At 42.7% G+C, this 17,404-nt stretch overlaps 1 protein-coding gene across 1 annotated transcript; it reads left to right on the forward strand.

Annotated features, from left to right (window-relative positions):
- The first annotated feature begins 12,952 nt into the window (after positions 1 to 12,952).
- On the forward strand, positions 12,953 to 13,906 carry LOC130479619 (olfactory receptor 10W1-like). The gene has a single exon (XM_056852015.1). It carries the CDS (start codon positions 12,953 to 12,955, stop codon positions 13,904 to 13,906), a length of 954 nt encoding a protein of 317 aa, XP_056707993.1.
- The last annotated feature ends 3,498 nt before the right edge of the window (positions 13,907 to 17,404 follow it).

The raw sequence follows: 17,404 nt of genomic DNA on the forward strand, positions 1-17,404 counted from the left end.
CCTTCTAAGGACTTTCGTCCTTTCGGCTCAGGAATGGGCTGTTAGTGTTTGACTTGCTGTAAATTTTATATCTTTCATCCATAAGGTTTCCCATTGTTGAAATGATATCTCTTCCTCAAAAATTTCCATCCATCTAATCATAGATGTTTTAACTTTTTCCTTTTTTCATATTGAAGTAATAGCTTACAAATTTGTCCTAATAAATGTTTTTTTTGTTATCACATTTTTAAATTCTGTCAACCCTCTTGCTATGTCAATGTCCTTTTAAAATCTTGAAACAAGTTGAAAATATAGTAACTATTGTACATTTTTGCCTTCATCCATCTTTTGCCAATATTTAATTTATCCTTGAGGATTTAGCATATCTCTATATGTTATAAAATCATTATTTTTTTCTAACATTTTTATCATAATATGCTTCCATGGGGGACATTAATGGGGATAACAGAGGACTAATTTGTCTTCTTCAAGAAGATTCACAAATGGAAGAAGATTTTATTGGAATTGTGGATATCAATTTAGAAGGGTGTTAGTTTGTTTTTTTAAAATCAACAAATATTCTGCCAAAAATCTTATTGAATGAGATGGGAATTCTTCAACTTTCTATTGCCTGGGTATTTTGTAATCTAGCAAACAGGGATTATACTAAATATTGTCGAAGGCTTTCACGGTCAGAGTTCATTGGTTCTCGTAGGTTATCCGGGCTGTGTAACCGTGGTCTTGGTATTTTCTTTCCTGACGTTTCGCCAGCAGCTATGGCCGGCATCTTCAGAGGAGTAACACTGAAGGACAGTGTCTCTCAGTGTCAAGTGTGTAGGACACACTTGACACACTTGACACACTTCCTACACAGCCACATCCGCAGAAGAGAACAGACAGTTCCAATGGTGATGGGGACAGAGGAATCCTTGAAGGATAGTTACTGGGCAGCAGCAGTAGTGGAGGGTGATACTGGTGCAGGATCTTTTGTAGACAATGGTAGTGCCACTACCACTTACCCTGTTTAGTACTGCGCAGAAAAAGGCAATGGTAAACCACTTCTGACCAACCCTTACCTCGAAAACCGTATGATGAGACAATCTGGACAAGAAGCTACTGTTAGGACAGAATATGGAGAAACAGAATGGTTTCCAAGTGGCAAAGGTGTATTTTATCTTCCCATTTCTTCAATCTGTATGCAGAACATGCCATAAGGAAAATTGGATTATATTTAGATGAAGGTGGAGTGAAAATTGGGCAGAGGAACATTAACAATTTGAGATATTCCAATGATCCTACATGACTGGCAGAAAATAGGAGCGATGTGAAATTACGTGGGTCAATATTAAAGTAGAATTAACTACAGCTGCCCTGACCTGGATGGCCCAGGCTAGCCTGATCTTGTCAGATCTCAGAAGCTAAGCAGGGTCAGCCCTGGTTAGTATTTGGATCGGAGACCACCAAGGAATACCAGGGTTGCTGTGCAGAGGAAAGCACTGGCAAACCACCTCTGTAGTCTCTTGCCATGAAAAACCCAAAAAAAGGGGTCGCCATAAGTCGGCTGCGACTTGAAGTCACTTTACACACACACACACACACACACACACACACACACAATTAGATGGCTAGGATGGAATAAAGCCAGTAGGGCAAAGCATTTAATCATCGAAGAACTCATACTGCTGGGTGTCGGTACTCCATACCCAGAGGTTCTTATCTCTTTCCTCATTTTCGGAGGAATCGGTAGTATCTCCGTGCAAGGGGTTGTAAGGGTTAATGCACTTGACACACCACTGGTTATGCCAAAAGACAGGGCTGTTTTCACTTCCCAGGGGATGTTCCTCTGAGATTGTCAGAGACCCTTGACGATGCCCCCAAATTCGAACTATAGGATCTAGCAACCTTTTCTGGAAATAATATCTAACTTTATCCTTCTGGTGCTTGAAGGGATCTCCGTGGATAAAAGCTACCTTTACCCAAAAGCTATTTTCATCTATTTGATATTTCCAAATCTGCCCATGGTGAAAGTAGCACAAGGGATTCTCCCACTTTAACTGGGCCCCATAAGGGTGTTGCAAAGGATCTTCGAACTGGGCTGCAAGCTTTTGATATCTTACTCTCCCATCCCAGGCAGAGTTATCATCCTGATTATAATTCTGCAGCTGCAAAGCAAACATAGAGTCCTTATTACAATGCAGGGTAAGTTTTAGAGGGTTGTCAAGGCTTCCTTCAGCTCTCCAGAGTCTCTGGTCTGGTTCTGGTGGAGCCGGGACCACCTTGACTCGAGTATGATGGGTCCAACCTCCTTCAACTGTGCGGACAGCGGTTTCCGTGGTCAGGAGAACTTGGAACTGCCCGTCCCAACTCGGCTGGAGAGGTTCGACCTTCCACCTTTTCAGGAGTACCCAGTCGCCGGGTTGGATGGAGTGAACTGCCACTTCAAGTGGTGGAGTCTGATGCAACAGACCTTGTTTCCTGCGAGCAAACAGAACAGAGAACAGCGACAGCACATACTTCCTTAAAAAGACATCTTTTAACTCATGCATGCCCTCTTGTGGCTTTTCAGGGGCAATGTCCCAAATAGAATAACCATACAGCATTTCAAATGGTGACAGTCCGATTCCTGTCCTGGGCTTGGTTCTAATATTAAACAAAATGAAGGGAAGGGCTTTGGTCCAGGGTAAATGGCTTTCCAGAATCATCTTCTTCAAGGACGTTTTTATAGTTTGATTCATCCTCTCAACTTGGCCGGAACTTTGGGGATGCCAGGGGGTATGTAATTTCCAAACAATTCCTAATCCTTTCATCACACCTTGGAGGACTTTTTCAGTGAATTCTTTCTGGGATTCCAAACCTCAGAATAACCACCTCCAACAGAGTTTTAATTACTATGTTAACAATGGCTCGGGGAAACCTTGATTCAGATAACCAATATATCGGGCCAGGACTGCCACTTCCACCCGAATAGGACGAGCACCAACCCTTATGAGGCCGATGGGCAGCCTAGGTGGGCACAAGGGAGTCTCCTCAATCGAGGATCTGGGACGAGCCCCCAAAATCTGTAGGAAAAATCTCTTCACAGACATATATCCACCTCCACCTCTTTCTCCGTACCATGAATTCATTGTTCCTCGCCCGATACCTCTTACCCTGTAACTGCCTGGATACCGTCCTTGCCCACTACCTCTCATTTGCCAATCTCTCTTATTTACCTCCTTAACTGTCTGAACCATCAAACTAACCTTCCTTTTGTCCTTTTCTTCATCTCGGCGAACCATAACCTTTTGAGCCTGTTACTAACTTTGTTATGCTCTTGTCTTCCCATCCCTCTAATTTTTGTAATTTCTTTTTAATGTCTGGGTATGATTTGGCCATAAACTGGAGCTTAAGGGTGGATTGATTCTCAGCCGCCTCCAGATCTAGTCCAGTATAGCGGCGCATATTAATTTTTAGGCGCTCCAGAAACTCCGAGGGGGTTTCTTCTTTTTTCTGGGGGTTCTCAAAGGCTTTAGTAACATTGGTGATTTTGGGGACCAATTTCACAAATCCTTTAAAAAGTAGTTCCCTATAATCTTCTAAATGCTTTCTTCCTTCTGGGTTCTGAGAATCCCAATCGGCTGGCATTGCAAAGGGAACTTGAGCCTCTGCGGCCTCCAGAGTACGGGCCGCTCCTGCAGGCCCTCTTTCCCTCCAAATCTTTGGGGCCTGTTCTACTGCTCCGTTAACATCTTTGTTGTTGGTGAGTTGCCGACAGATATGCAGCAATTCAGTTACAGTATATACCTGAGGGCCAAGGAGTCCAACAAAGTCCTTGGCAAATTTCTCAGGGTCATCTTGTAATTTAGGCAATTGGGCTTCCATTTCCCGGATGTCAGCGGATGTCAGAGGGACTTCCACATAACCAATAGCTCCCTGTCCCAGGGGAACCTGCCTCAGAGGGGCCAGGACTTCTGACCCTGGTTGGAGGGATTAGAGTCTTTCCTCCAGTGACCAAATTATTTTCCTAAGCCTCCTCCGAGTGCTTGGGGATTCAGTCCCCCAGTTCTTTTCATGCTGTTTTAAATCCTCTACTTCCTTTTTGAGTATTTGGTAAGGGCTTTCACCCCGACCTCCTCCCATATCCCCTGACGTCTTGTCCTCATCCCCATCACTATCCTCCTCCTCTCTCTCCTCCAGCTCCTGCCTTCCTCTTGTTCCTCCCCTCTGAGGATCGCCCTTCGGTGATGGGGGTGGGGTGGGGGCTCTGCCGCCGTCTCCCCCCAGTAGGTTTTGACCTCCTCCCCCTCCTCCAGTACAAGGAGGAGGCAAGTGGTCTAGGGGATCCCACTGAGATTTCTCCCCAGTAGGGGCAGAGGGGGAGGATTGTTTCAGAGCCATGCATAGGCTCTTCCTTTTTGATTTATTTCCTGAAGATCGGGATCCACACGACTCTAGGGCAAAATGGGACCAAACTAAAGCATAGGCCACTCCCTCCTTAGCTGCCTCACCACCTGTTTCCCTCAAAATTCTATCAATTTCCCGACACAAGGAATAATTACACGACCCTTCCTTGGGCCACCTCATGTCACCTGATAGACCTAACAGGGGCCAGTCCTGAGTACACCATTGTCTCCCGTGACAAACCTGTGGTTCCTGGCTGGCTGTTCCAAGCCTTCCATAGTCCACCCACTGGACTACCCTCGGGAATCGCTACCTGTCTGGCCACAGGCGGGGCATCCCCCTCGCGTCCCTTTTTCCTAGACGTCTTATTTCCCATTATTCCTATTCTCTTGTTTTGAATTTGTGTTCTAACTTAACCAAAATACTCACCAATGAGTCCAGAAGTCCCAATCCTCCCGCCAAGGATAAAACCGTTCCACTAGGGTTCTTGGATTCCCAGTCATAAAGGTGAACTGCGGGACCAGGGTCGATTGAAAAACAACCGGGGCGCCCCTCCCCGATCCCCAAGTCACGTTCCTTGACTAAGGCTCCAACAGAGGTTAGGACCTCTGGTCCCAAAAGGGACAGTATCCCACTTCTGACACCAAGTTTGTTATGGACGGATCACAGATCAGTCAAACAAAGGCAGCTAGTAGCAAGCAGTTTATTCAGGATACATGACTGCAGTTCATGGAGAGAGAGCACCTCGTGCTGTCTCTGGAGCCTGTGGTGCAGCACAGCTCAAGTTATAGTCCCGACGCAACATGCCCTGTCTCTCCCTCTTGCCAATGGCAGGCCACGCGGAGGAGTTCCATTCTACCTATCACAACGCTGTTTTGTTTTTCTGCCTGGATACAAGATGGTTCCATTTTACTTACATGTCAACTTTACAACTTAAAATGGCGTTGTCTTCTTAAACTTATCTAACATTGTGGCATTTTTACAGCCAGTACACATAAATCCAATGTAAGTTCAAATGTCAGTTCAAATCCAATGTAACTTCTTCCTTATCACACATAAAATAAGAATGCATATGGAGCTAGCTAAGAAACCCTCACTGGGCAGTATCTGTCCGTTTTGCAGACGTCTAATATACTTATGCAAAAGGAAAAATGCTTCTTCTGCTGGCTTCTGCTTTACACTAACCCTTCTGTCATGAGCCTAGCCATTTTTAACCTGCAGTTGTAACAATCATGGTGCCAAAGGGCTGGTGGGAGCTCCTTGCACACGTCTGTAGTAAGAGAGAGACTCTGGCTAGATTTTGGTAGGAACATAAATTATTTTTGAAAAATGAACAAAAAATTGATGTAGTGGTTTTATCATCAACTTCCATCTGAATTATAAAGATGTATTCAAACTGTGGGCCTGAGCTGAGGGTTTATGAAAATAATGAGAGCAGCTTTCTGAAGTAGATGAAAAGAGTTGTGGATTCACGGACTTCTGATGCGGTTGTAGGAGACAAGAGAAATGAAGTGCAGTGTATCCACAGTCTCCCCTATGCCCTTTTCTAAGCACCAATTGTTCTATTAGCCTGCTGATGGGGTTGTTGCTTTTGCCAAGGTCAAAGCTAAGAGGCGTTGCTTCATTAGCATAGTAAATTGCCCACCCTAAAGGCAAAATCACCTCCATTTTCTGATCTTGCATCCTATGAATGAATGTGTTGTGGGCTTAACATGGCTTTGCCCACAAAGGTGGAGAGAAAATGACGCAAGAGGAGGAGAAAATGACGTTTGTAATGATTGACATCTTGGCAAGTATATAACCTTATGCTGGACTAAAAATGCTTCCTTCTGCTTTTGGACCAGAGCCTGTTAATCAGCTGATTAATAAATATTTAAACCTTCTCCCACCTTGTTGCATTTAATTGGGCTAAGACACCAAGGGAGGAGCCTGTTGGTTGTAAAACTGTCATCTGCCAACAAAACTGGGAAGATCTCATTTATTTCAATAGAAATTCCAGTTAGGTGCATTAAGCATTTTAACCAGGAGCTCAATTGTGTTTAGTCAGAATCAAGTCCTACTGTTTTTTAAGAATATTACTCCACTATTTGCACAAAAAAACTTTACATAAAGACAGTGGTCTGCATCAACATATCTAATTCTCTAAGTGGCTTAATCTGTGAATACTTTAATCCAGAGACTGGAGCCATGAACAGACAAGAGAGATCTTTCCACAAACCTGACAAAGTCCCAGGTTTGCCGAAAGATTTAAAATATTTTTAAAAAATACAAGGCGGGGTTAAAAAACCCAAATAATAGAAGCAGCATCTGTAGCTTTAAGAAACAAATGCAGTGGCCCTTGTGAAGGTTACTAGGCAACCATACCACATTGCCAGCCTTCAAGCCTCGGTTTCTGTCAGTAAAAGGCAGGAGGAGGAGCAGGGCCCTTTCCAGGGCTGTTTTGACCCTTAAGCTCATTGGGGCCAGGCCTGGCAGCAACCACTGGGTGACTTGATACCACACAACTTGCATGGTTCATCCAGGACTGCCTGCTTGCTACTGTTCAACAGCAGCCACCCCACGAAAGCCAGTGTGGTGTAGTGGTTAAAATTCCAGAGTAGGATCCAGACACCCAGGTTCAAATTCACATTATGCTGCAGGAACTCACTGGGTGACCATGGGCCAGTTACACCTTTTCAGAATAATTTACTTCATTGGGATGTTGTGAGGATGGGGGGAAGGAGAATGATGTAAAATGTAGGTTGGTTGGTGAATGGGATGGAGAGAAGAAAGCAGGGAAAGATGAGGATGTGGGGGTTGCCAGGAGGAAGGAAAAATGACAGAGTGTGAAGAGAGGGATACAGGGAAATTGAGGTGCCCCCCTGCAAGGCCTTGAGAGTTCCCCACCTCACAATTGGGCTCAGCCAACTATGACTGTGCAACTGGGCCATAGTTTTCTCAGATAGAGGCTGCCAGGAGGAGGGAATGATGAAAATGGGGGACAGATAAAGGTACATTTGCTGGTGGGTTGGAAGGAGAGAAGGAAGCAGGAGAAGAGTAGAGGCTATGGGGGCTTTCAGGTAACATTACCAGCTCTGGGTTGGGAAATAGCTGGATATTTTGGGGGGTGGAGCTTGGGGAGGATGGAGTTTTGGGAGGGGAGAGGTACAATGCCATAGCGTCTACCCTCCAAAGCAGCCATTTTCTCCAGGGAAACTGATCTTTGTAGTCTAGAGATCAATTATAATACTGGGAGATCTCCAGGCCCCACCTGGATGTTGGCAACCCTACTTTCAGAGAAGGAAAAGAGGAAATAGTACAGGATGAGGAAATGAGATGCCCCACATATTTGTGGGTCCCCCACTAGTTACAGTATAAACATTTAAAACTCAAAAGCCCCACCTCGCACCTACCTACTTTCTAAAAACAATGGCTGGGTACTAGGAAAGGTGCTGGCAACCAACAGGGGCAGCATTTTGGGGATCCTTGCACTAGATTAAGCATTCCCTCAGTTCTTGGTGGTTCCTCCGCTCCAAATATATCTTTTTGGAAGCACCTTTTCCTCTTCCAAATGGGACACCAGGATTAAGGATTTACACATTTGTGTGCTACGAAGTTTGCTCCCTAAAGCACTTTGACAAAGCACATTAATATATATATATATATATATATATATATATATATATATATATATATATATATATATATATATATATATATATTTAAAACCCTCTCATGTTTTCAGTTTTGCCATTCTGTCAGTCCTGAAGTAAGTAATGTTTATGAGATTCTACCATCTGTTTTTATTCTTTCTACATTCAAATAATAGCCAGGGCATAAAACTGCATGTCACATTCCATGTTAAACATCCTAAGGCAAAGTTGTGTTTGGGGTTATTATCACTAATAAACTCTGCAGGCACTGTGGTGCATACAACCATGTTGTGTCAATTAAAGACTTAGAACTGCCCCTGGGGCTGAAAAAAGGGTCGTTGATGATTCGTTGATGATGGAGGTAAGTGGGTGCAGTCCCATGTGCCACAGGCCAAAGAAATCAAAAAGATTCACTTTGGGGATTTTGTGGAGGTTATGACTTAGAAAGATATGCTCGTTCATCCACAGATCCATAGCAATTCACAGACAGTAGGATACAGTAGCTAAATATCCATTTTCTGTCTGAATATTATAGTCTTTCCATATAGCTGTTTTCATAGGAAGAGCTCCACCAACTGATATAATCCACATGCACAACAAGCTTCACAGGCAGTTCAGCAAAAGCTAGAAAACTTTGCAACAAAAGCAGAACCTCCAGCTTGTCATCCTGGGGTGAGTTGTGACTTTTGTGATAATTTATTTTTTGGCCATCTTATGCTTTCTTTTACTGGAGCACCATAATCTATGCAAGAAGGCTGAAGGAAAAATCAGGAGGTGAGAAGACCAGCTCTTCCATAAGAGCTTCATATTGGCTTCTAAATATTTTCGCATTCAGATTTAATTACACTGGTTCCCTTTCTTTAAATTCACAGCAAAGACTGTTTATGCTAGACTTGTTTTATGTTGAAGAGCTTCTTATCTTCTAAAGGAGTGCCTCTTTTTAAGAATCTAATTGTTGCTTAGAATGCAATAGGTGTGCCTCATTTCAAAACATGTCAAAACACTTCAAAGCATTTCACTATATTTCAAAACATTTCAAAACACTGGGTATAGCATTCACACTCAGCCCCCCACCACAGTTTTCTAGTATAGCTAAGTATAATCTCCTTTATATTATCTTTGAAGCAATCCTATACTTTAAATGACAACAAGACTCATGAAAATAGGCTCCGTTTTGGTTTTTTTAAGGTTTCCAAAACCCAGTCAGTAAGTTATGTCCTTAAATAGGGGCCCCTTAACCACCTCCCTTGTCCTTTTGATCTATATATGTGCATGTCTTTAGAAGCCCAACCATAACTTTTTGCATCATAAAACATCTGCACTAGCACTGTTTAAAATGTATAATTATATGGCAAAATGTTATGATTTAAAGTGGAAGTTTTGTCCTTAGTGATTCTTGCATATTAAATAATTTTTTTAAATGCAGCTGTTGAAAGGGAAAATTTAGAGTGGAGAAGTTCAAGGAGGAGGGTACTTAACACCTTCATCACTTGTTCTTCCATATTAAAATGAGACAGATTATGACACTTTTCTGGATTCCCAACCCATTGTTTGCATCAATATGCAAAGCAGGGGAAGAAGAAATTTGTAAGGGTCACCTTGAAGCACCTTGCTTCATTTCCTTTGAAACCTTTCACAAAGCTGCTCTTCCCACAGCCAGAGCTTTCAGTGACCAGGTGAAGGGGCTGCAGATAAAGAGCTATGGGCAGGAGCAGGCTTGAGAGCCTTTCTTCCACCTAGCACTTCGCCCCTGCAACCTGGCCCCCACTTTGCTTCTTATTGGCAAACAGGGGACTGGGAATTCCATGTTTGACACTGAATGTCCAGTTCTTTCCTTACAGGAATATCCATGCATAACTAAGTGGCAGAATCCACCCCTCTTGATGCCAGACTCTTCCTAATAAAACCAGGTTTATAATTAAGGATAGATTGTCTCATTTTCATTTCAATTCTAAAGGAAGGGTCTTCTGAGGAACAGGTTTCACGCACTGTATCATTCACCCAGTTACAGCTGAATGTGTGAATGCATGAAACTGCCGTATTCATGATGGCTGGCGACCCAATTTTTATATGGCAAAACCGTCTTGAGATCACAGCTCATCATCCCCTTGGAAAGTTTTCTAACACAAGCAGAGCCAGTATTCTCAGTACATTTGGAAGGTATGTCAAAGCATGTGACTATTTCATAAAGAAAACCGTGTGAATTAGCCTTCAGCTGATTCCCCATGGTGAGTTATCACAGATCACTGCTTTTAACATTTTAGACTAACATCTCAAACTGAAAGCTGAGCAAGAAGTGTTAAGAATCAGATACCTGGAGACTTACTGTACCGTAAGAACTGGATGTCAGTTACTACATGTTACTTACTATCATGGCTCTATGAGAGGGGAACTAGGGGACAAAATTCCAGGGGCACTGACCACCCTTGGAGCCAGTGGAGCTGTGCAAGTCTTCTGCTTTGTTTTTAGATATTGTTTGGGCTGGGACTGGGTGGTGTGAGTAGGCTGCAACAGGAAAATTCTGGGGGACCCCAGTAGCTCTTGGTAACTCTACTTGCCTTAGACTCTTGGCAACTCCACTTGCATCTCCATACCTTAGACCAGGGGTGTCAAACTCATTTGTTACAAGGGTCAGATGTGACATAAATGTCACTTGGTTGGGCTGGGCCATGCCTCGCCAGCCCAGATCAGGACTGGGGCAGGGGTGTAGCTGCTTCAGCTGGCTCATGGGCTGGATGGGAGCTCTCAAGGGGCCAGATCCAGCCCTCAGGCCATATGTTTGACATGCCTGCCTTAGACGTACCATGAACTCAGGTGCAAAAAGTAAAGAGTCAAAGATCTCAGAATACTTGCCATATAATAACAGAGGTCAGCACCTTCAATATGTACTCCTTCTCATCTTATCATGAAAGGTAGTTTCTTGTTGTGCTTCTTAGCCCAGATATCTTTGGCTTATGAATATTGATTAGGTGATACTTTCTACAAGAACAACTAGTAGGATGCCTGTCATTCCTTAGCATTTTAATACCCATTTCCTATTTGAGTTCCCATCTTTATTTATGTCAATGGTTAGTCCAACTCTGATGCTTTACAGGAAGGAGAAGAATCACAAGTAAAAAATCTGACCTCAATATACCACTATTAATATGTACCTTCTCTGACTTCAGATGTTGCAACAAACCACAGTTAATGTAAACTGTGGTTAACAACAAATTGCAATTAAAATTCCCTTTTTATGCTCACTGCCGTTTGTTGGAAGATCCAATATTTGAACATCTCAACTAACACAAATCCAATTGTATCTGACAAAGGGAGTTTTGACTCTTGAAAACCTATACCCTGGAAATCTTTTTTTAAAATATTAAATATCTAGATATAGATATAGATATATAGTATTAAAAAAAAGATCTAGATATAGGCCGAAAACTCATGGGCACTTACTCCGGTTTCTTCCCAGTGTCCTCCCCGTTCCAGCCAGGATCAGTTCAAACCGGGCGGGGGGACAATCTGTGTGCAGAACCTCTCTTGATCCATGGCGAGTCATCGTGCTGATCTGCCCGTCAAAACGGAAAATGCCAGAGACACGCACTTCCTGGCCGTTCAGCAAAGCACGCTCCCGGTAGTGATTGGCCAACTCACTGACTCACTGACCAATGACAGCCCTGTGCTCCCACTTTTCAAAAAATTTGGAAACAAAAGGGGGTGAGGTTGCGCAGGGAGGGGTTTAGAGGCGTGCGGGATGTCATGACGCTAGAAGAATAGGCTCCTGTTCATCTGAAGCGAGCCAGGGGTAATGGTTTGGGTCCTCAATCGCTAAGACGGGTTCGTTTTAGGTCAACACAACGCTCGGCCAGCAGCATCCGAGGTCTCATCCATTTGCGAGAATTTGGTCTGGCTTGAAAATGGAAAAAAGCAGGGAGGAGACTGGGCGGAGACAGGAGTAAGTGCCCAAGCGTTTTCGGCCATAGAGATAGATAGATAGATAGATAGATAGATAGATAGATAGATAGATAGATAGATAGATAGATAGATAGATAGATAGAGTAATAAAATAAGATCAAGTCTCCCATGCTACAGCTTATTTCTATGTCTTCATATTCATCATTACGTCCTGACTGAGCGCAACGCATTCCTCTTTCCTGCCCTTATTTATGAAATTCTCTATTTTACTTATTGAATGTGATACCCTGGAAATCTTTGGGTCTTTAAAGTGCTACTGGACTCGAATCAAGGTTTTCTACAGCAGACCAACATGGCCACCTACCTGGAAGGAATCCAGCTGTGGTTTATAACCCACATCTGTAATCCTGACTGCAGCCTTTTGTCATTAATTATATTTTTGTCATTAATTATATTTTGTAGAAGATGTTAAGTTAACAGGAAAAGTCATTTACAGTCAATAAATAATTGTGTTAGTATCCGTCCTGACAGATCAGTATTTTCAAAATTTAAAATGCCAAGCCTTCAAAAAACCAGTCTCTCCAAAATTACATTAATCTAGGAATAATGAGCTACAACGATGAGTTTGGCATCTCCAATACTTGGTTTCTACGTTATGAATATTTGTCACATGGATTCCAGTCATGCATTCAAGTTTTTCCAATGAATCTTGAGGGCTGGATATCTATTATTAAAGATGAATTAAAATGGCAGGTTCCATTAAGCCTCAAGACGTCAGGTCTCTAGAAGCTCCTAAAACTGAAGGACTGATAACTGAATTATAGAAGCTGGGAACTCTTGATTATTAATATTATTTTAGCCCAGCATGAATTTGGAACCTCTGTATAGTCTTTCTCTGATTCACACAAATATGCACATAATATACCTACAGCATGTCTTCATTCAATCTAGAGTCCCTTTTCAGTTTCAGAAAGACAGCAAAATGATAGACTGATTTTGTCTGTGATGGTCTCTTATTGTTATTATTTAATTTCTCTGTAGGGTGGGAACTACTTATTTAGATGTATCAGGAGAACTGTACTGCAATGCTGGACTTCATCTTGTTGGCTTTTCCCATTCAGCCAGAGCTTGAGATCTTACTTTTCCTGGGCATCAGCCTAGTTTATGCAATCATAACAACAGGTAATGTGCTCATTATGTTAGCTATCTGGGGAGACCCTCACCTGCATACCCCCATGTACTTCTTCCTGGGGACTTTATCTCTTGTTGAGCTCTGCTATACAGCAGTTGTAGTTCCACAGATGCTAATCACTAGCTTGCAGGAGAGGAAGTTCATCACTTTTATGAGATGCAGCATTCAGATGTTCTTTTTTATTGGCTTGGGTAGTGCTGACTGCTTCTTGCTGGCTGTCATGGCATATGACCGCTATGTGGCAATTTGCAAACCCTTGCACTACACTCTCATTATGACACAACAGTTATGCAATCAACTAGTGGCTGCCTCACTGCTGATTGGTTTTTTTATTTCTTTAATGTTGGTGGGGCTGGTCTTCCACCTCCCCTTCTGTGGTGGACATGGAATTGAACACTTCTTCTGTGATGTCCCACCTGTATTACAGCTCACCAGTAACAAGACCAAACTTGATGAGGTTGGGGTGTACCTCAGTGGGATACTGGCCATTGCTGTGCCCTTCGTATTGATCTGCACTTCTTACCTCTTCATCGCAGTTACAATGCTGCAGATCCATTCAGCTGATGGGTGTCGAAAGACCATCTCCACGTGTACTTCACATTTAGCTGTGGTAGCTCTGCAGTATGGCTGCTGCAGCTTCATGTACTTGCGCCCAAGTTCCAGCTTTTCTCCAAAGCAAGACCAGATGCTGTCAATGGTGTACACTTTGGGCACACCACTACTCAACCCCGTCATCTATACCCTGAGAAACAGAGAGGTGAAAGTAGCCCTGAGAAAAGTCATCGGCAATCATATCTTCCAAAGGAAATCTGTATGCCATTGACATTCATTTCTTGCACACTGGATGTCAGAGATAGACCTGTCCTTTGTCATGGAAAAATGCACCTGGGGCCACAGAACAAGAGCAAGATATGCCATTTCAACTGGCGTAAACAGCTTGTTTCTGGAAGTCAAGCTGAGTAATTTGGCGTCCAATATGGCACCCTGTTCCTTGCATAGCAAAGAGCAGCTGGGGGGACATTCTGATCACACAAGTTGTGAAAGAGGAAGGATTAACTATCTAATGCCATTTTTCTTGTCATCAAATCAAATCTGATTTATGGCGACCCCTAGAAAGGTTTTCAAGGCAAGAGACATTCAGAGGTGGTTTGCCATTGCCTTCCTCGGCATCACGACTCTGATATTTCTTGGATACACAGCTGCAATTTGAAGTTTAAAAAACTGCAGAAGACGTGTCTAATCCTAATTACCTTGAGACTAGAACAAAACTATACACAGAAAACACAGATGTTCTAGTCCTGCGGTTTCCATGTAAAGAAAATATGAGGGACCACTTGCAGGGGGAAATTGACAGGTGGAATGAGGGTGGTTAACTCCTCTGTGCCCTGATTCTATCCTTCAAATGCCCCTCGCCACATAGTTTTAACTGTTTTTTTCCTCTTCTGGGGTCCAAAATCAGAAATAATCATGGCTGAAGGAAAAAATAAGAGGAGGATGTAATCCTTTCCATTGCATCTTGTTTATAATTCATTGGGAGGGGAGGAAAATGGCCTGGGGGAGCATTTCCAGGGTGATCAGCAGGCAAAGAGGGGAGTTAAACACCCTTCCTTCCCACTCACTGATTTCCACCCTCCTGATGCAACCCTGGCTCCCTTTACCTTGGCAAATGCAGGACATGGAACATGTATTCGGCAATTTGGAATTCCCATTACTCTGTAACATCAGAAGTATAACATATTCTAAATTTGTATTAACAAGATCAGGGATCTTTTCTTTGCCACTGAAGGATCTACGATGGGACCAACGAGGGTTCATTCTTAGGTTCAAGAAGCATTTATATGTAAATGAACAGAAATAATTGGTATTCGTAATAAAAGAATTTCATTAGTCTTGGGGATCTAATGGTTAGAAGTCTTTGTGGTGGCAGAGCATTATATGAAATTATACGTACACATACACACAAATCAAACTTGATAAATGCATGGTGCCCTGTGAGTAGAATGTGTTCTTGAACCTTCACGCAGCCTGCTATTGTACACAGGATGCAGGGTAATTATTTCCCATTAGTAAAACTATACTGCTATAGCTCAGGGAAGGTGGGAACTGTCAGATAATCCAGGGGGCAGTACTACAGAATTTAAAGTGCCATCCTATGCAGCTACTCCAGTCTTTCTTTTGAACTCTGTGGACTATAGGGTTTCCTTCTGGATAAAAGTACACTCAAGAGGCGTGGCATTTTTATGGTTATTTACAAATAAAGATTGTGGAGGAATGTACAATCTTTTCCTAAGGAAAACATCCTGCCACCCACAATATTTGTCTACTGGGTTTCCCTCTGCCAAGTGAATTTTCAGTCAAACAAATGGAGATTACACTGAGATGTGCCCGTGACAGACATAAACACAGTATGTTACCATGTTCACACACTCCCTTTGCTTCTCTTCCCTTCCTCTTCCCTTCATGCATGGAGTTTTATTCAAAACTTTCTTGTATTATCAAACTTTTCCATGAAAGCCAAAAACATGCTGTTTGTACTAGAATTTATCATTAAAAAACGTTTTGGAGCAGATTATCATTGGAGCCAGATGATATCCTATAACTCCTAAAATTGACTGCATTCCAGTGACTAAGAAGTTGAGACTTGATATTGAAAGATGGAAAAAACTGAAACTGAGCTGGAAATGTGGAGGTTTGAGTGAATGGGGGGTGGGTGTACAAAGATGCTATTAAGCGTTAAAAAAATTAAAAAAAACTGTAACTGTTATCTATTGGTGTGTTGTACTTTTTTCTGTTTTTAAGATGCCTCAAGAACAAAGCTGGTTGACGTGCTGGATAGAAGCACTTTAAATAAATAAATGTGGATATTCCAACAAGATTATCGCTAGTTTTCTATCTTATACTTCCTCGTTATAATCTTTGGGGAACAACTAGTTTACTGTGTAAAATATTACAGAGCAGAAAAAAGATGAAGGACAGTGGCAAGAATATACAGAATTTCTCAGTATATTATTCTGCATAACAGTTTATAAGAAACACAATCTCCTGGTACTAGCTGGAGATCTCAACTTCCAGGTACTAGCTGGATATCTCCTGCTATTACAACTGATCTCCAGCCAATAGAGATCAGTTCACCTGGAGAAAATGGCCTCTTTAGCAATGGTACTCTATGGCATTGAAGTCTTTCCCTTCCCCAAACCATGAATGTTGTTCCTGAAAAAAAGTTTTTAAAAAGTTTTTAAAAAGTTAAAAGTTGTTTAATGACATTAATATAAGAACCTATGATTGAATGTATACTTACGTTGTCAACATATTTGATTGTAACAGTGAAACACAATTTTTTGGAATTTTGATGTTGAACCTATGGTACTTTTGTATTTTGATTCCCATTATATTTTGGGTTATTTGCATGAGAGTCAATTTCTTTGAGTTTTTGGGTTTAACCTCCAGGTACTAGCTGGAGATCTCCTTCTATTACAACTGATCTCCAGCCAATAGAGATCAGTTCACCTGGAGAAAATGGCCGCTTTAGCAATTGGACTCTATGGCATTGAAGTCCCTCCCCTACCCAAACACTGCCCTCCTCAGGCTCTGCCCCAAAAACCTCCCGCCAGTGGCAAAGAGGGACCTGGGAACCCTACTGGGCTACCTGGGATTGCAGCCCACAATAAGCTTAGGAGTGCCTTTCCCAGCTCGCCGGCTGCCAACAGCTTCCAGTGTAGCCCAGCACATTGTCATCAGCATGCTGGTGTTCACTTTTGTCTGGGTCTCCTTTGTCCCATCATGTCTCAGTGCCACAGAAAAAGCGGCGGTAGAGATTTTTGCTATTTTAGCCTCTGGTGCTGGTTTGCTGGCATGTCTTTTCTTTCCCAAGGGCTATATAATTTTGTTGCGGACAGAGAAGAACAACAGGAACCACCTGCTGGGGCAAAATAGGGTTGCCAGCTCTGGGTTGGGAAATGCTTGGAGATTTGGGAATGAAGCTAGGGAGGGCAGGGTTTGGGGAAGAGAGGGGCTTCAGTGGGGTATAATGCCATAGAGTCCACCCTCCAACACAGTCATTTTCTGCAGGGGAACTGATCTGTGTAGTCTGGAGAGCCATCGTAATTCTGAGAGATCTTCAGGCCCCACCTGGAGGTTGGCAACCTTACTCAGAAATGAGATCTTTGGTAGCCATATGAATGAGAGATGTTAGGGGGCAGAACCCTTACTAGTTCTAATATATCATAGGGGCTCACAGAAACTTTACTGCTAAGGAGGAGCAATCATTGGTGCTCATACTCATCCGTTTATTGTGATATTAAACCTTGCATAAGGGACAGTT

This window comes from Euleptes europaea, chromosome 6 (genome assembly GCF_029931775.1).
Source record: "Euleptes europaea isolate rEulEur1 chromosome 6, rEulEur1.hap1, whole genome shotgun sequence".
NCBI lineage: Eukaryota > Metazoa > Chordata > Lepidosauria > Squamata > Sphaerodactylidae > Euleptes > Euleptes europaea.

Excerpts from the sequence above, each read along its gene's own strand:
- LOC130479619 (XM_056852015.1), top strand. The coding sequence starts at position 12,953 with ATGTATCAGGAGAACTGTACTGCAATGCTGGACTTCATCTTGTTGGCT.